The 20400-nt window shown below is 34.3% G+C and overlaps 1 protein-coding gene across 2 annotated transcripts; it reads left to right on the top strand.

Moving 5' to 3' along the window:
- Positions 1-5067: 5067 nt before the first annotated feature.
- Positions 5068-20136, top strand: LOC105646317 (Sec23/Sec24 protein transport family protein). 2 transcript variants are annotated; one of them, XM_012232146.3, is made up of 14 exons: positions 5080-5226; positions 7850-7894; positions 8234-8961; positions 9049-9222; positions 9766-9927; positions 11847-11989; positions 12309-12384; positions 12490-12665; positions 12778-12859; positions 18205-18282; positions 18461-18622; positions 18712-18975; positions 19210-19314; positions 19821-20136. In XM_012232146.3, exons 3-14 carry the CDS (start codon positions 8239-8241, stop codon positions 19959-19961), a joined length of 2286 nt encoding a protein of 761 aa, XP_012087536.1. In that variant the 5' UTR covers positions 5080-5226; positions 7850-7894; positions 8234-8238; the 3' UTR covers positions 19962-20136. The 2 variants fall into 2 exon arrangements, with proteins under 2 accessions (XP_012087535.1, XP_012087536.1); XM_012232145.3 differs by lacking the exon at positions 7850-7894 and having other exon boundaries at positions 5068-5226.
- Positions 20137-20400: the final 264 nt, after the last annotated feature.

Raw genomic sequence — 20400 nt, 5'->3', positions numbered from 1 at the left:
TATTAGGTCAAATCACCGAATTATTTTAGAGTGGCACAAACTTCGAGAATAAATTTATATCCCGTATGCAATTCCAAATGAGGCATTGAACATGCGAGATAAGCATGTCCTACTGGCTTTAAGATCCCAGACCACCCTGCAGAAGACCTTATTCCAGTTGCCCACTGAATGTATAGAAGATATCAGCTCTAAAGCAAGTCTAATTACAGAGCTTCTTAGACCAAAGAGGTATACCTTTGGTTTTTGTGCTTGGAAGCCCCAACATGGAATAGCTCAAGCTTGATGACATTGCGTCCTACTTGTCAAGAGACCAAATATTTTAGTCTTAAAATATTGTGCCAAGAAATAGACAGAGGGATACTAGGTCAAGCTTGCGAAATTCTTCTAGAGTGGCACAAATTTTGGGGATGGTTATGTATTGCGATGCAATTATAAATGAGACAATTAGTAGGTGATATAAGTATCTCCTGCTAGCTGCAAGATCCCGTACTAATGCAGCAGAAGACCCTATCTGATTTGCCTATTAGATGTATAGAAAATATCGTTCAAGAGTAAGCTTGGTTATAAGGCTTCTTGGACCAAAAAGATATTTGAGTTCTTACGCTTGAAAGCTCTACATGGAATGGCCGAGCTCGATATTATTATGTCGAAAGGTCAATAGACCATCATAGTCTTAAGATGTCTACCAAGCAATAAACTTAGATATATTGGGTCTAAACAACTAAATTCTTCTAGAGTGACACGAATTTCATTGATGAATTTATATTGCATATGTAATTCTAAGTGAGACATCTAGCAGCTGAGATACGCTTCTCTTGCTAGCAATAACATCACATATTATTGTGCATAAGACCTATCCGAGATGTCCATCACATATATGGAAGATGTAAGCTTCAGACCAGGCTTGCTTCAGGACTTATTAGACATAAATGGTATACTCTTGAAGGTTTTTTGCTCTCGAGAGCTCGAGCATGGAATGGATAGAGCTCCATATCATGGCATCCAACAAGTTAAGTGATCAAATATTGTAGTCTCAAAGTGTCGAGCTAAGCAACACATAAAGAGAAGTTAAAACTGACAAATTCTGCCTTTAAAACTAACAAATTCTGCCTGAGTGGCAAAAATATTGGTGATGAATTTATATTACATATGCAATTCTAAATGAGACATCTAGCAGTCGAGATAAGTATCTCATGCTAGCCACAAAATCCCATACTACCGCGCAGAAGATCATATATGAGCTGCCCAATAGACATGAACAAGATATCAGCTTTGGTGCAAGCCAATTACAGGGCTTCTTGGACCAAATGATTATAACTTTTGGTTTATTCGCTTGAAAGTCCCAACATGGAATGAAACAAGCTCGATATTGGTGTGTTCTATAGGTCAACAGACCAAATATTATAGTATCAAAAAATATCATATCAAGCAACAGATAGGGAGATATTGGGTCAAAATTGCCGAATTCTTCCAGAATGACACAGATTCAAGGATAAATTTATATTGTGCATGCAATTCTAAATGAGGCATCGAGCAAACGAGATAAACATGTCTTGATGATCATAAGATCCCATACTACAGTGCAGAAGATCCTATTCGTCTAACCGTTAAACTTACATAAGATATCGACTTCAGATCATGCCTAATTACGAGGTTTCTTAAATCGAAGAAGTATTACTTTAGATTATTGCACCCAGAAACGCAACATGGAATAGCCCGAACTCGATATTGTTGCATTCTATATGTCAGTAACTGAAATATTATTGTCTTAAAATATTGTGCGAAGCAACAGTAAGAGAGATTTAGTCAAAACTACTGAATTCTTTGGGAGTGCATTGATTTTAAGGAAATGAATTTATATTGCGTATATAAATTAGACGTCTAGTCGGTGAGATAAGCATTCCTGCTAGCCATAGGATCCTATAGTACTGTGTAGAAAACGCTACCCAATTTGCCCATCAGACATACAGAAGTTATTGGCGTCGAAGTAGGCTAGGTTACAGGGTTTCTCAGGCTAAAGAGTCTACCTTTGGATTTTTGCATCCAGAAGCTCTGGCAAAGAATAGACTGAGCTCAATATCGTTGCATCCTACAGGTCAATAGAATAAATTTTGTCATCTCAAAATGTTTGGCCAAGTAATATACAAAGAGATGTTGGGTCAAAACTATTGAATACTTCCTGATTGACGTGGATTTCATATGTAGTTCTAAAGGAGGGATCGAGTAAGGAGTTAAGCATGTCCTCTTGGCTACAAGATCCTATACTATCGTGTAGAAGACCCTAAATCCTAAATCTTAAATCTTGGACCTTGGACCCTGGACCCCATACCTTGAGCCTTGGATCCCGAATCATCACCTCAACCTTGAATCTCGAACTCGAAATCAAACTTGAACCCTCAACCTCGAACCCTCAACTCCCAATCCTGAACTCTGAATCCCAAACCCTAAATCCTGAACCTCGAACCCTAAACCCTCAACTTGAACTCCAAATCTTAAACCCCAAAACACCAAACACAAAATCCAAAATCTAGAACCTAGAACTCGACCCTTGATCCCTGAATAGTCATCATGAGAGACTCAAAAGAATATATTAAAAAAAAAACAAAAAAAAAAAAGTTCATACTCTAAATGGCTAATTGGTATTTATTAGCCATAATACTGTGGAAAGAGAAATAATTAACATAATTAATATAGGAAGACCAATTAAAAAAGAACTCCAATAGAAACAAACTAGAGGAGCAAGGATGAAATTGAAATCGCTAGATAAGAGATTGAAAGAGAGAAGTTGAGGCATGTCATCGTCGAACTCTATTTCCACTCCCCAATATGGAGATTCACTCCTTTCTCATCCTGCCTTATCCTTTAGACGCATTTTCATCCACTGTTCTTTTGCTTTTTTTTTTTTTTTTTTTTTTTTAATTTCTTCTCCTCTCGCTTCTTATTTATTGCTTGAATGGGCTCTGCAACACTTATTCTTCAATATAATTATTATTGCTAGTATTAAGAATAATGGTAGTGTAATGGAGGAAAAAGAAGTGAGATAGAGTTTTTATTGGGTTATTATACATTGTGATATAATCGGATTTGAGATAAAATTGGCGCACATATCTTATTTATCCATATAAATCTAGGAATTATATTATATACGCAATTTCTTAGGAGAAGTTCATATATTTAGAACAATCTAATATCCATGCTAAATCAAATTTATCCATATTTTTATTACTAAATGCGCACATTTCAAAAAATTAACATTTCACTTTAAATTTCCCACCAAAATAAAAAAGTAAGAGGAAAATTTAAATCATTGCTGATGTGCCTATTTTTTTGCGTTCTATCCATTAATTTTGAAGGTGAATGAGTTTACTAGATGAAGAGAGAAAGACGTTTGACTTTCAAGAAGAATTAGTTAATGCAATGTTGAGGCGGATGAGAAAAAAATGGAAAAATTTCAGTTCAACAAAAAAAACTTCCGTTAATCTTATGGAAATTTAACTGTTTCGATCTAAATGAATCAAATAGAGTATTTATAATCCTGTGTTTTCAATATTATTTTAAAAAATATTTCAATTATTATATATAAATGTTCAGTTTAACTCAGTTAAAAAATCCAATTTAGTGTCTTTCTTCTCATCAGTTCAACTACCGATTCTAAAAAGCATTATTAATACCTTTTAAAATTAATAATTCAAATTTTTTACTTAGGTGATAAAACATGCTTAAACTTAATGGATGATCTATGCAAAATCAAGGGTTTGATTCAAGTAGAAAATTGATTTGAATAAAAAACATTACGGGAAAGAACAACCATGAACTCTAAAATGAAAATAGTCTCCTACCAAATGAATTAAGGATATTTGTCGTAATAAAAATATAAAGGAATAAGACTCAATTTGCCTCTTGAATTTAGAAGTAATGAACACTTTGATAAAAAAAAAAAAAAGAATTTTTGTAAAATTTAATTCCCAACTTGCACAAGAAAACAAAACCCATTTTTTTAAAAAGCACAATTTTTATTAAAATAAAAATGTTAATTTAAATCGAATATAATTTAAAAAGAAATATTTAATTTAAATCAAACATAATTAAAAATAATTCAACAAAAAGTAATAAATATTTTTCAAACAAAATATTCAATATAATTAAATATCTTTAATTTTATAATTTCATAACCGATATATTTTATTTAACTACATTGTAAGTTTTTTATAATTATTGTATTTTCTAAAATAATTTCTTTTTTCTTTTTTAATCTTAAACTTTTTAAATAATTTTTATTAATTAACAATTTACTTTTCTTTAAAAGTGAGCTTTTTGTTCTTTTGACGAAAATTTAAAAGGTAAATTAATTCAAAAAGTTAAATTTCTAGTAAATTCAATTATATATTATTTCAAGTTTATGGATAAATATTTTAGGAATAAAGATCAATTCATCCCAAAATTTAGAATCAATATTCAATTTGTCCAAAAATAAATTTTTTGTACAATATACTTCCTGAATTTGTACCAAAAGAACAAATTAAAGACCCATTTAAGAATTTCAGTTTAAATCAAAGTATAATTGTAAAATAATGAAATATTTGATTTAAATCAAATACAATAAAAAATAATTTAAAAAATAATAATAAAAATTTTAAACCAAATATTCATTTAATTAAATATATTTTTTAATTCTATAAAATTTTTAAATCAAATATTTTATTTAATTATATCTTAAATCAAAGATAAGACAATGTCATATTTTGTATAATTATTCTTATATTTTTAAATAATTTTTCTTTTTTAATTTTAAACTTTTAAATATTTTTTTTATTTAAAAATATTAAAAATTAATTTTATAAAAATTGCATTTTAATTCTTTTGGTGTAAATTTAAGGGGTAAATTATGAAAAAGTTGAATTTTGGATAAATTGAAATATTGCTCCCAAGTTAAAGGTGCAAATTGAGTTTTATTCAAATATTTTACAGTAATCGGGTTGTTTGCCATCTGTAGTTAATGAAACTAATAACTAACGTCGTTTTGATGTGGGTTGACCTACGTCAAAAAGCCTATATCAAAACGACGTAGCCTTTTGAAACAAAGGCACGAAGCTGTTTCCGTTTTCCAAATCTCAATTTTCTTGTGCTTGCCTTCATCGCTCATCGTCGCTTCTCCTCTTGCCTCCCTTCCAAGGATTGACTCTCCACTAGCCGTCATCTTTGGCAAGTCGCAGTCAGAGTCGCAAGGTAATTTGTTTGATTGTTTTTACTGTAAACGAGTATGTGGTTTGATTTTGTAGGTGTAAATATTTGTTGACATGATAGAACAAGTGAAATTGTGGTAGGGAATTTGGGGAATGTCTTAGGTTTTGCTATTGTTCTGTTTAGATGTAAATTAACATACTAGTGTGCCTATGAATTTGCAGTGACTATCTGCAGTGCATAGTATATCATAATTCCGGTGAAACAAACAGAATGTTCTTAACATCAGATTTCAAAATATTTATTTACTTGAGTCCATGCAACTGTTTTCATGCCTCACCTGTTTTCTCGTATGATTTTATGTTTTTTTGCTTCTGTATACGGAATCATTAACTTTCCTTTTCTTACATTGTTGGATGCAGTTCTGATATTGTTAAATAGTTATGTAATTGATGATATTTTAGCAAATAGTTGAATCTTGGCATTTTAAATTTTGGTTTATCTTGGATTGGCATCAAAATAAAATTTGTGGATTGAATTGGACAAAAGTAGTAGTTTTAAGTTGTTAAAATCAATTATTTAAAAACATTTAGCAAATCAAAATTAATGGTTTTGATTATTTCTGTGGGCCTTTTGATTTGATTAGAAAACACCATGAGTTGAAACGATGGTGCATAATTAGATAATATCAGTTAGAGAATATGAAGAAAAGTAAATCAGATGACTGGAAAAGTTAATCTTTTCTTTGATAGTACAGACGGGGAAAGAAATTGTCATCTCTTGTTGGTTTTTGTGCTATTATGTTAGGTTCTCTTTCTTTTTTTTGCGGTTTGAGGATATGAATATAAGAAATAAGCCCCCAAGTTATATGTACAACACTGATAACTGCTGGATGTTTGTCTTTTTATAAATTGGGATGGTTTTTATTACTTTACAAGAAAATCAAAAATATAAATAGGGTTTGTGGTAGACTTGCATTTTTCATTTACTCTCTTCTTTTATGAATTATGAATGGACAGAAATTCACTAGGATTGATTACAGCCTTCATTAATCATGGAAGATGGTGGTTGTTGTTGAGGTATCCTAATGTCTAAGAGTGTGGTATGGGCAACTCATTATTTTATGCTAAATTATATATTTACAACATCAACAACAACCAAGCCTTTGTTATAAACTAGTTGGGGTCGGCTATATGAATTCTTTGTTTCAAATATCCGCTGTGATCAACTTAATGTCAATGGAAAGCAAAATATAAGTCAGATAAAAATTTTAAAATACTTTTTGTGAAAAGTATTTTTTTAGGGAATTTTATGGCTGTTTATATGGATTCACGTAGTATACAGGTAATGGTAATCAGGTTTGGAGTGGGTTCAGGCAATGCAAGTGGAATTTTTAAATAGGTTTGGTATGAGTTCAGGCGCCTTATGTATTAATGGGTTCAAATGGTGCATTTTAGGCAAGCACCTGACTTATTGCCAACCCTATAAATATGTGCTGCTTAGATTTTAATTCTAATGCAATTATGAGGGGTTATTTTTTTTAACTTGGTATTTTGTTTGGATTTCATACGGGTATCATATTTTAGGCGGGTAACTTATCTATAAACAGGTTCAGGTTGTGCATTTTTGGTGGGTACTTAACCTGTTTCCAACCTTATGAGTATGTTTTGTTTGGATCCTAATTTTAATGAAATTGTGATAGTTATTATTTTCTCTCTTTTCATTTGGTGACCTATGCATATTAAAAGATCTATATATTTTAATTCTTTTTAGTTATTGATTAAAAACTTTGCTTTCTTTATTTGTGGAGCTATTTTGGCTGACTGGTTCAGTTACACCTCTCTCTAATTTTACAATTAGAAAAATTGAAAAATTCTAATTCTTGCTTGTTAAGTTGTCCAGGTTTCTAATTGTTTGTATATGTCTATCTTTCTTCATTGTCTTTAATTGCTCTTTCTGGTTCCATGACAAGTATGAGTGTTTTTTTTTTTTTTTTTTTTTAAATTTGGAAGTGATTTTGTCCATTAAAGTTGTTATATGCATGCTTTTATTTTAACCTTGAATGCAAGTATAGGAATTAAGACTTACATTGCAAGGATATATAAGTTAGGGATTTTCTTAAAGTGTTTTGAACTCAATATTGGATGTTTGTAATTCATTAATTTACACTATGGAAGCTGGAAACTGTGTCTCCCAAATATTTTTCGTAATAGATTGGGAAATTTATTTAGAATCCAGTTTTTTGTTGTTGCTTTAGTATGTCTGTTGTAATTAAGGAAATGGTATTCTTAGTTTGTGTTGGAAGTAACTTTATGCAGATTTTATGATTATTATTATTATTATATGGGTTTGAGTTTTAGAAGGGTATATATACAGGTTTAGATTTTAGTGTGTTGTATGGATTTGTGTTAAATAGGTTTGGGTTTGGGTCTGGGTAGGCCTTTTGGCCATACTTGACCCGCTGTGAACCCTATGTGTTACTAACAGTATCTATAACAATTGCACATTATTCTTTACTTTTAATATCTTAAAAATAGTCAATACAGATGCTTTATTGGTCAAACAAAATTTTGTTATTTTGAATTTTGTTTTTTTACAAAAAATAAAAAGTATTGCTCTTTCATGATCGTTTCGTAATTTCCAACTTCAGTTTCTTTATAATTCTCAGATCAATCAATCAGAGATCAGCGCTTACTCAAGCTGTCCTGTCTAGGTGCAGTTTTCCCTTTTCCTTTATTTTTGTTTCATTCAAGTGTGAGGTCAACATAGTTTTTTTTCTCAGGGAATTGGTTTTCTAATCTTAAGACACTTCAAAATTATTTTGATTAATAAGTTTTACTTGCTTGCATGTTTGAAACTTTGAATTTTGTATTGAAGCCCAATTCTTTTTTTATGTTATTTTTGCACTTGTTATCTCAATTTATGGTTTTTGGATGGATAAGATTGTAAATTCTATTGTTAGTGTCTCACATAGAGCGCGGATTGAATTTCAGTTCAATAGAACTGCATGATTTTAGATTGAATTCTGTTGAATATGTATACAAATTTGCAGGAAAAATGGCAGAATTCTTAGACCTGGAAGCACAGGATGGAGTGAGAATGCCATGGAACGTGCTACCAGGCACCAAGCAAGAGGCCAGTAACTGCGTGGTCCCAGTCTCCGCCATGTATACTCCAATCAAGCCCTTTCCAAACATGCCGATCCTTCCTTACGCTCCTCTACGCTGCCGCACTTGCCGCTCTGTGCTTAACCCATTCTCGATTGTCGATTTTGCAGCTAAGATCTGGATTTGCCCCTTCTGCTTCCAACGCAATCACTTCCCGCCTCATTACGCCTCCATCAGTGATGACAACCTCCCTGCTGAGCTCTTCCCGCAGTACACCACCATTGAGTATGAGACGCTCGGAGAGAAGTGTTCGTCCTCTTCGGTATATATGTTCGTGGTGGACACTTGCATCATTGAGGAGGAAATGACATTCCTCAAGTCTGCCTTGTCTCAGGCCATAGACCTACTGCCAGACAATTCTCTCATTGGCCTTATAACTTTCGGAACCTTGGTCAATGTTCATGAGTTAGGCTTGGGTCAGATCTCTAAGACCTATGTCTTCAAGGGCTCCAAGGATGTGTCCAAGGACCAGCTTCTCGACCAGATGGGTTTCTTTACCAAGAAGCCCAAGCCACCCATTGGTGTCATTGCTGGCACCAGGGATGGTCTATCTTCCGAGAGTATTTCCCGCTTCCTCTTGCCGGCCTCTGAGTGTGAATTTACTCTGAATTCGGTGACTGCCAATTTCCAACTTTCTTCTCCTCTATTTTTTTTTAATGCTTGTTTTTATTATCCCCTAACAAAACAAAATTAATGCAAGGTTTTGGAGGAGCTGCAGAAAGATCCTTGGCCTGTTCCACCTGATCAGCGAGCTACTAGGTGTACCAGCACGGCTCTCAGTGTGGCTGCCAGCTTGTTAGGTGCTTGTGTTCCTGGGTCTGGAGCTCGAATTATGGCATTCATTGGTGGTCCATCCACCGAAGGACATGGTGCTGTAAGGACTTTGATTTTCTCTCTTAAGCAACCACTCTTTTATCTTTTAAGTCAATTCTTACCCTACCATTAATCTTTTAATTTTATGTGCTGTTTAGTATAAATGAACTAAACATTTTACGTCCATTTAAACTTTCACGTTTCATATGTTTCACCTCTGGAATTCAATTTTACCGAATTCAACATAGCTAAACCAGCTTGCGAATGAATTCTATACTTCAAATCCATTTACACCAGACCAGGGGTTATTCACTTTTCATTTTCAAAGGTTGCTTTAATTCCATTGGGACTCTTGACTGGTTATCCATTGGATTCTTGATAACTCTCCTAGGTCCAAACTTGAGCTTTATGTTGTATCCCTCCATATATGTTAACTTCTTCTCTATGACTGTTTCAGTTGGGCGCTTCAGGTGGTATTTCCATGTTCAATTTGTATTAACAGAGGGATATTTTTATTGTTTATTCTTTATGTTTCTATATTTTCCTGTTGCCATTGACAGGCTTTTGAAGAGATGTTCAGCTGAGTTTTTTCTGTGTTCTCTAGATTGTGTCAAAGAATCTCTCCGAACCTATTCGATCTCACAAGGATCTGGATAAAGATTCTGCTCCACATTATCATAAAGCTGTGAAGTTCTATGAAGGACTTGCAAAGCAGCTTGTGCATCAAGGCCATGTGCTTGATCTGTATGCATGTGCCCTTGACCAGGTAATGTTCAACTATTAAATCCAGCTCATACATATGTTGTGGAACTGGCATCTAATTGATTATGAGTTAACTAACCAGTAATCCAGCTTGACCTATTTTTGCTAATTAATTCAAGCTCTTCAAAGGGAATTTGAAAACCTTGGATCTCGTTAGAGAGAGCTCCAATCTTGTGTTTGGGAATATTCTAACTTATTTTATTAATAGCAATAATACCTCTTTAAATAGAGGTTACAATGACAAACTAGGAAATTATAAACATAGGAAGTTTAGTCTATTTAGGATTAGACTAACTAGAATCTAGGATCCTACACTAATTAGGAACCCATGTTTTATTGAATCTTATTGAAACTAATAATCTAACTAATTCTAGGGATCCTGTACTAATTAGGAATCCACGACAATTTAACTAATTAATTTCAATAATTCCCATATTTTCTATATGTCCATAACACTTCCTCTAAGTGGAAAATAGTGCTATAAGTTTGAGTTTAGATCGATGATTTGCCAAATGATAATATGATTGCTGGTTGTGTCTCTTGCTTTAAATGCTTTTATGGCTGGCTCCTTCCTGATTTCATATTTGCCTCTGTTGTTGCAGTGTTGAGTGCTTTTTGGATTGTATGTGTCCTTTATTGTATCCTTGTTCTTCCTTCCTCTCTCTCTCTCTCTCTTTGTGGACAGCTCAACTTTTATAAGCATTGAATTCGCCTTTTTTCTATCTTTTGTGGGTGGGAGAGGAGGGGATTGGCATTCTCTCTTATCTGTAGAATTCAACGGGTTCTTCCCTGTTGTGCACTCTTTATTAATCTCGTAGTTTTTATGGGAAGAGAAACACCATAAGTTGTCTTTTAAGCATTTAGGCTGCTTTTGGCTCTAGGGACTACACAACATTGGACAAGACGAGAAATCAGATTCTCTCTCTCTCTCTCTATGTGGATAGCTCAAATTTTAGAAGCATTGAATTCTTTTTTTTTTTTTTCGTTTTTTCTTTTGTGGATGGGAGAGGAGGGGGTTAGCATTCTTTCTTATCCGCAGAATTGAACGGGTTCTTCCCTGTCGTGCACTCTTTATTAATCTCGTAGTTATTATGGGAAGAGAAACACCAGAAGATGTTTTTTAAGTTTTTAGGCTGCTTTTGGCTCTAGGGACTACACAACATTGGACAAGACGAGAAATCAGATTCTCTTCCGTTTGACAAATGTAGGGCAAACAAATTACTTAACCTCGGACATGTAGATTGATTCATACCTTTTAATTATTTTGTGATTAGTGTGTTGTGATTAATAGCGCATGACACTATTAAACAATAAGCATAAATATATGTAATTATTTTTTCTGTTTTTACATATTGATGATTGTCAGATATTGGAGGAGGAAATATACAAATGTTGAACCACTATTGCAACTGCAAGATTTTTTTAAATAATTACTTTTTTAAATAATTTTTTATAACATAAATAAATAATAAATGAATATATAATAATATTTCATAGTGAGATTTCATAATCAGTGTCTTTCAATGTACAATAATTAAAGAATATTTATATTTATTTTATGCTGGTGGATTGCTGGATTTGAATTTTGTTACTCTTGCTCCATGGGACTGAACAGTTGTCCGATGGAGGAGTGAAGGGAGAGAAAAAGGACTGGATAAGACAATAATCCAATTACGTCCTGTCCACTTGGTGTACCAAACAGCACACCAATTGGACAGGACAAAGAGTACTGTTTTATGCAATCACATATTTAGTCCATTGAACCAAAAGAATTATTAGGTTTGTCTCTTGCTCACATTTAATATATTGCTTATTGCTCTCAGCTATTTATTTAGTGGACTTTTTGTTGCACTTTCCTACTCTGAACACCTCTTGTTGCTTGCAAATCTATATGAGTTTCATTTACTTGTCTATCATTCCTAGGTGGGGATTGCTGAACTTAAAGTTGCGGTTGAAAAAACTGGTGGGCTTGTTGTGCTTGCAGAAAGCTTTGGCCATTCAGTATTTAAGGATTCACTGAGACGTATATTCCAGTTGGGTGACTATGACCTTGGGCTATCATCAAAGTAAGAGCAAATCAATCTCTATATATGTTTCTGTCTGAAATTTTGAAGTCTATGCATTTCCTTAATCTTAAAATAGTAGACATATTCCATCATATGTTGAACTTTAAGTTTTTACTAAAAGTTTATTCACTCTTTGGGAATTGTCCAACTATATCCATCTCTCTTCCCAATCGGTTTATCAACTACTGAACTTGACATTAACAGAGTTTGCCTTGATTATCTTTTTTTGTGATCTCCATGCTTTCAGTCATTATACATTTGTGGTTACTTAAACTGGAGTGCTATCGTAATGTCATTTTCCCTTTTGTCGTGCATATAGTGGTATATTTGAGATAAACTGCTCGAAGGATATCAAAGTTCAGGGCATTATTGGTCCTTGTGCATCACTCGAAAAGGTATTTCTACCAGATTTGAAAGAATCCCATCACCTTCCCCATTCTCTTCCCCCCATTCTTTCTTTTTACTTCATTTCACCATTTACTTTCAGTCACTTTATGCAGAAAGGCCCTTTGTGCTCCGATACTGTCATTGGCCAGGGGAATACTAGTGCTTGGAAGATGTGTGGCCTAGACAAAGCTACAACTTTATGTATAATTTTTGACATTGTGAGGAAGGAGAGTTCAGATGCTGCTCTTCAGCCTTCAAGCAATCAATTTTACTTTCAATTTTTAACATAGTATGAAATCCAAGCCCGTGCTTTCTTTAGTGGGTATTTTTGTGTTGTATGCTTGACATGGTTGACAAATATGGAAATTTTTTTTTTGCTTATAACTGAAATTTTGCTGCAGCTACCAGCACAACAGTGGTCAAATGAGACTTCGTGTTACAACCCTTTCGAGAAGATGGGTTGCTGGGCCTGGAAGTATACAGGCAAGCTTTTTTGTCCTCTTGTTTGTGCAATGCATTACCATTTACCTATGAAGCACAGACATAGGATATATATATGACATGGTATGGGCTTGCCTACATGACTGTCTTTAAAAAATTTAGGATATGACATAGGAGGAACACAGTAAAGACAAGTTATTTTTATTAACTACTTTTTTTTTTTTTGAAAATTTAAAGTTGAAAATTTAGCATATTATTTGCTATAAAATGTTGTTGTATGTCCTTTTTTTTTTGATACTTTGTTCATATTAATCTTTGTAGACTTGAAATCCTAAATAAAACAAAAAGTAACAAAGTGTCCCAGCTTTGTCCCAGGTGTGAATAATATTTTGACGCGCGCATACACATAAATAAATCAGATATGTATGGAGTCATGGTGAAAGCATGTCGGCATTGTCTGTGTCCCAAAGGTGTTGGCAGATGTCCGTACTTCTTAGCTATTTACCATTTGATTTCTAGGTTAAAGAAGGTGGAGGAAATTTAAACTGCTCCTTCTTTGAGTTAGAAGTAATAATTCTTATCTGATAGCTTCTTGCTAGTGGATGATGACCGGAATTGGTACTTGTTTAGAAAACCAATTTTAGCTGTTTGCAGCTGATATTTAGTATTGACATATTTTACTGGAGTAAAATATCATTAGGCTTTTTAAAATAGATAGGGTTTACATATGTTTATTTGAGTGCTAGATTCTTGTAAAGTAGGTGAATCAGTTAACTATGCAAATTGTGATAAGATTGTGTGTAGATCTCCTGAGGGTCATATTTAGTTATCATTATTACTGCTACTACTAGGCAGCATCTATAACGCAGTGAGATAAGAGTTGAAAAACAAGAATTATATCACAATAATTCTTATCAAGTTTCAATGGCAGAAACTTGTGAAAAAATCCGCGAACTTGCAATTTAATTGAAGCAAAAATAAACAAACTCTGATCAAAATAGGAGAAGGAAATCCGGTCCACAATAAGAAAACATTAGAATTTAGAACTACTTGGACTTTTTGTTGGCCTCTTGATGCTCCAAATGCTTCATACACTTTTTTGCTACTTGTTCTACATCATTCCCTTCCACTTGAGAAAAACTCGACTTCGAGTTATTAAAAATATCAAGATACAAAAGTTCATTAGACGGATGAAATGGATAAATGTCCACCATATTAATGTTTTGGAATACCAAATGAAGTAGGAAGATCCACCACATAATCATTATCGTTGATTTTGCTAAGGATCTTGTAAGGACCATGCTTCTTAGGTTGTGTTTGCCATAGGTGCGAATTGGAAACCTCTCCTTTCAAAGAAACATCATCATATCATCACCAACTTTGAATGTCTGCTGCTTCGATGAAGATCTGTAGCTTGCTTGTATTTGGCACTGAATTGTTCTAACTTCTCCTTGACTGCCAACTTGAATTTCTTGCCATTGGTTTGCCATATTTCTAGCTGCAACACTAGCTCCAGGAATCTTTGGCAATTTTACTAAGTCAAGCTCATGTTATGGTGACTTTGTATAAGCCATAGAGAATGGTGACCTTCCAATAGAACTGTGGACAACATTGTTTTAGGCAAATTCAACTTGAGCAAGGGCAAAATCCCATCGTTTCGGTCGACCTGCACAAATGCTTTGAGTCAAATTCGCTAGTGTTCTATTCACTACCTCAGTTTGGCATCTGTTTGTGGATGTGCTGTGCTGCTATGCTGCAAAGAAGAATCAAACAAATACCACAAGTACATAAAAAATGACTTAAGGAAGAACAAGTTAGTTATAGAAGAAGTATCAGAAGTCTTCTTGCAAGGAATAAAATGGTTCATCTTAGAAAACCTGTCAACGAGTACAAAAAATAGAGTCTACCCATCTTTGTGTTCTAGGTAATCTAAGGATAAACTCCATGGACAAAATATCCCAAATATTTTCAGGGACGGGTAATGGAATATACTAACCCATGTTCTGAGGTTGTCCTTGACAAACATAACATCTCTTCACAAAGTTCTCAACATCTCTACGCATATGAGGTCAATAAAATCTTTTGAATACAATAGATAAAGTCTTATCTTTACCCATGTGCCCAGCTAAACCTCCACCATGCAAATTACAAATTAATTTCTTCCTTAGTGAAGGTATAATACAAAGTTGGTTACCTTTCATTAGGAACCCATCTTGTGCATAATAATCATCAGCAGGTTGGCGAATAGACCATTTATGTCACACATCATGGAAGTCTTCATCCTCAACGTATAACTCCTTCATGTTATCAAAACCCATAACTTCTTGGTTCAATAGTTATTAAAGGCACACCTTAGGCATACCTTACTTAAGGCTTAAGGGCTTGCGCCTCAACAGTCCTCAAGCGGATGACTTCATTCAGGCTATCGCCTCTGGGTAGAGGCATGTGCCTTTTGCGTCTAAGGCTCAAACTATTTTTTGTTTCTCCAGAGTAGGTCACCTATGGTTTTCTTTTAATATAAAGCTATCTAGGCAATATCAGCTCACACAAAATAAATAAATAACTAAATAAAATAATTGCAACACAAAAACCGGTGATGTGCTTTGTGATCGAACCTCCACTCCTTCATCTAGCACTCACCTCTTGGAATCTAGTCTTTAGCCCACATCCGTTTAGATATGCCTCATTCAATTTCTCTTCCTATATTGCTTTCCATTTTTTTTTCTTTTTTTTTTATTTTTTTTGTTCCTATTTTCTGTATGAAGTCTAATATCATAAAATATAACTTGTAATCTTAAAATATAATTTTCAGATTTTTGTGTTTTATTTTATTTTATTTTTTTTTTTTGGCTTCACTTTCACTCAGGTGCACGCCTTCGCCTGGATGCTAGTGTCTAGGCTCCAACAGCCCTTTGTGCCTGAGTGCCTTGCGCCTTTAATTACTATTGACTCATCGTCTACAATAAATCTGTTCTAAGTGGAAACTTTTGAAAAAATTCAGATGATCTAGCATGCATATCCTAACTAATTCTCCTTTGATTGCCTAAACCCTAAACCCTAGACCAATCTCGAATAGCTTTGATCTTTTAACCATTTACTTGAATTCCTTGTTCCCTAACAACATAACCCAGAAAAAGCAACTGATTTGTCATGAAGCTGCATTTTTTTAGGTTAATGTACAATTTATTTTCTTGCAAGACAGTACTTTGCACAAGTGTGCCATGTGCTCCTCCTTAGATTGGCTGTAGATTAATATATTATCAAAGTACACGACAACAAATTTACTAATAAATGGTGTGAGTACCTGATTCATCAATCTCATAAAAGTGCTAGGAGCATTAGTGAGCCCAAATGGCATTGCAAGCCATTCATATAACCCTTCCTTGGCTTTGAATACAGTCGTATGCGAATTTGATGGTAACCATATAAAAGATCTATTTTTGTAAAGATTTTGGCTCCATGTAAATGATCAAGCATGTCATCAAGATGAGAAATAAGGAATTTAAATCCCAAAGTGATCGTATTGATGGCACGCCCGTTAACACAAATCCGCCAACTTCCATCCTTTTTGGAAGTTTTAGGTTTAGGGTTTAGTCCCAATTGCTTGACGGTATCCCTTCCAATAATGTTCTCACAACTATCGCTATCAATAATCACATCAAAGAGATGGTTAGAAACAGTGCTCTGGTTTGAAATAAATGATGCCTTTAAGATTTATCTTTCAGGTCACAGTAAATTTCATCATCTTGCTCGGCTTCTCTGTCTATGATATTAATTGTTTTTCACAGAGGAAAATCACTAGAACAATGCCCAGGCTGATTACCTTAGATCAGTCGTGCATAACGATTTGTTGACTTTGGAGCCTACTTTGTATCTTCGTCACCTTCTGTTTTCCAGTAACCTTTTTTGTCTTGTTGGTCATTGTTTGAGCTAGAAGCTTTGGACGCCTTGTTTGTATCCCCATAATACTTGGAGTAATTCCTGCCATATTTTTTACGAGAATAACCTAATTTCACCTTCTCTTGCATCATATATTCTGATTTAGTTGCAATTTTCGAGCTTTAGCCATTTTTTAATGACTTGAATCCCAATGTCATCTTTAAGGGTTGTCTTCAACCCATCCAAATACTTCGCAACCAGTTGGCCTTCAGATTCCTTTAGATTGTTCTGTTCCGCTAATCTCATAAATTCAGCTGTACATTCATGAACTGATTGGTTACCTTGATGACATCGTTGTTACTGCTGAAATAAAATTTGCTCATACTCAGGTGGCAAAAATCTCTCCTTAAATGTCACCTCATCTTGTCCCAATTTTGCACTCCGTGTTCCTTCGCATAATCGATGAGATTGGATTCTGTCCCACCATGCCAAAGCACACCCTTTCAATCTACATGCTACTGGTTGCACTTTCTTCTCTTCAGGTATTTCCATGTACTCGAAGAATTTTCAGCAATCTAGTCTAAGACTTCTTCAATATTTAAATTACTGTTGAAGGTAGGAGTATCTAATCTAAGACTTCTTCAATATTTAAATAACTGTTGAAGCTAGGCATATCTACCTTTAAACGAAATTCTGGTGCATCTCTTTCATCATAGCGATTTTGTCTTCTCCTTGTGTTTTGGACGTTTCTTGCTATTGGTCAAAATCATCGTCAGAACTATCTCATTGACATGTCCACATTGATTATCAAAAATAGGTTGCCTGTTTGGTCGGTGGTGAGCTACCTCTTCACCAGCGCAAAACGTGTCTTCATCCCTATTTCTGTTTGCCCAAAAAGCTAGAGCATCAAGCCTCTCAAGGACATCGTTGAAGCGTCTCTCGAATCGTCGAACTGTTGACCTACTTGCTGCCTCCATTCTCTTGTTGCTGTCCCTTGATCTTGCAACCTAGGAGCCTCAGTTCTATGATCGTCATCACTAGAACCGCCGGTTTTCTAATTGGTTCAGTTAGTCATGGCTCTGCTACCAACTGACACAGCGAGACAACCGCTGAAAAACAAGAATTATATAATAATAAATCTTATCAAGTTTCAATGGCAGAAACTTTATTGAAGCAGAAATAAACATAGTCTGATAAAAAACAAAGAAACTAAGGGCTATTTATAGTCTTCAAATTCTAGAATAACGAGGATCCTAAACTAATAAGGAAAAAACAACTAACACTAAACAAATAGGCGATAATCCTAATCAGAAATTGGAAAGGAAATCCTAAAAAAAAAAAAAAAAAAATTCTCAAAATAGGAAAAGGAAATCCTGTCAAAATAAGAAAACATTAGAACTACTTGGAGTTTTTCTTGGCCTTTTGATGCTCCAAATGCTTCATACATTTTTCTGCTACTTGTTCTACATCAGTCTTTGTGCTTCTGAATCTAATATAAATTGCTGTAGGATTTGATAGCTGGATTTGACCAAGAAGCAGCTGCTGTAGCCATGGCGCGACTAGTTTCTTTCAAAATGGAAACTGAGGTAACAAGGACAATTTTTTTGGCTATTTTATATGTTCAGATCCAGGAGAATTGGGCCTAGAATGCGATTGCACCATGCTTCATTTTTTTGTTGATTGCTGAAATCGTTTGGATAAAGTAATCGACATCTCTCTCTAAAATGCAATCTTACGCTATGTGCGATGGTACTGGGCCTGCAGGCTGAATTTGACCCAATAAGATGGCTAGATAAAGGTTTAATACATCTATGTTCGCTGTTTGGAGATTACCAGAAGGACAATCCGTCTTCTTTCAGCTTATCACCGCGGATTTCAATCTTCCCTCAGTTCATGTTTCATTTACGACGTTCCCAATTTGTTCAGGTATTCACCATTAACTGTTTAGCCTGCAATATGACGTTTTCTGTAGTTCGATTGAAATCCTCTTCAGTTCTGATATATAAAAATGACAGGTCTTCAACAACAGCCCAGATGAGACGGCATACTTCAGAGTCATACTGAACCGGGAAAATGTTGCCAATTCTGTTGTGATGATACAGCCTTCGTTGATTTCTTACTCATTTCATTCAGGACCAGAACCGTCTCTTCTTGATGTCGCTGCCATTGCAGCTGACAGGATTCTGCTTTTAGACTCTTATTTCACTGTTGTTATTTTTCATGGTTCAACCATTGCTCAGTGGCGAAAAGCTGGCTACCATAATCAACCAGAACATCAGGTGATTTGTCAAGATATGGAATAAAAAGAATAGAAAAAAAAAACCTGTCTTTGATTTGGTTTGATGTTTGTGCTCCTCTTTTTTCTGAAATTTAGCCACAATTTGTCACATGCATTTAACAGTGGTTATCAACTGCATCTAAATTCCCATAAATTGTCTTACAGGACTTGCTTTTAGAATCTGGCAAAATTGGTTGCCTTAACACTGTATTTTGATTTGCTTTTGTTATTGCAGGCTTTTGCTCAGTTGCTGCAAGCTCCTCGTGATGATGTGGATGCAATAATCAAGGAAAGATTTCCAGTTCCCCGTTTAGTCATTTGTGATCAACATGGTTCACAGGTTGTTAAATATCACTCTTTCCACATCTTGGCAAGCATTTAAGCATGTCAAAGTATAAAATTATGTTGATTTTAGGTAGTTGTCAGTAATAATAACTGCTATTATATGCACAAGTAGAATATAACATCATAAACTAACTCGGGCCAATTACAAGTCAAATGAAGTTTTAAGTATTTTTTTTAGGGTAAAAAATGATCATAAAGAGAAGTTGGATTGAACTAGCTGTCACCGTGTTTTGAGTTCTTACCTACTCTTTTCAGTTTTAAAGCACTGTTACAAACACATGATGATTTTATATTTTCTTTCTGTGCTTTAAAGAAGAGGCCAGATGGATATAAATGCAAATGATAAGAAGCTTAATGTAACTGCTACCAACGGTCTTAACAATTATTTCATCGTCCAGAGATTCTGAAGCACTTCTTATATGCAATGACGTGAAGATGCAACATTCTTAATTTTTGTAGTGTTTTATTTACTGTGCCAACTAATCAATAATGTTAATACAGGCCCGTTTTCTTCTGGCAAAGTTAAATCCTTCTGCTACATACAACACTGATGCTGCTCTTTCAGGCGGGGATATATTGTTTACAGATGATGTGAGCTTTGAGGTCTTTTTGGATCATCTTCAGAGATTAGCAGTTCAATAAAAACATGCATGACGTTTTTGTACAGTAACCATGCAAGTAAATTAGGCTTTATTTTGATTCAGTTTTAGTTTTCTTGAAAAATAATGTTTTTCTGCTTATCTTTCCAATCAATGCGACAGTCCAATTCAATGTCACATTTGGGGGCAATTGCAGTAACGATTCTTTTCTTTTATCACCTTAATTTGCTTTTATCAAGTTAGAGTATGCACAAAGGTCAAGAAGATGATAATGATGTGATGAAAAGAACCAATGTCAAACACTTCCTATTTCTTTAGACGGAAAAAAGTGAAAAAACACTTCCTATTTCTTTAAAAAGAATAAAAATCTGCCGATGTAAACAGATGTATGAACAAAAGTCATGAGCCATATATTAAAATGCACTTAACGTCTTAATTATTTGATATTAACAGGCATTGCAAAATTATGAAGTAATTAAATC

Source organism: Jatropha curcas, chromosome 4 (genome assembly GCF_041381405.1).
Source record: "Jatropha curcas cultivar XTBG-Jc1 chromosome 4, XTBG_Jcur_1.0, whole genome shotgun sequence".
Lineage (NCBI taxonomy): Eukaryota > Viridiplantae > Streptophyta > Magnoliopsida > Malpighiales > Euphorbiaceae > Jatropha > Jatropha curcas.
This window is presented reverse-complemented; position numbering and strand designations above follow the sequence as displayed.

What these genes read in the sequence shown, in the direction of transcription:
- LOC105646317 (XM_012232145.3), top strand. Translation starts at nt 8,239, where the DNA reads ATGGCAGAATTCTTAGACCTGGAAGCACAGGATGGAGTGAGAATGCCA. An exon ending in GTGAATTTACTCTGAATTCG is followed by an intron (nt 8,962 to 9,048) that starts GTGACTGCCAAT and finishes AATTAATGCAAG; the next exon opens with GTTTTGGAGGAGCTGCAGAA. An exon ending in ATGCATGTGCCCTTGACCAG is followed by an intron (nt 9,928 to 11,846) that starts GTAATGTTCAAC and finishes TATCATTCCTAG; the next exon opens with GTGGGGATTGCTGAACTTAA.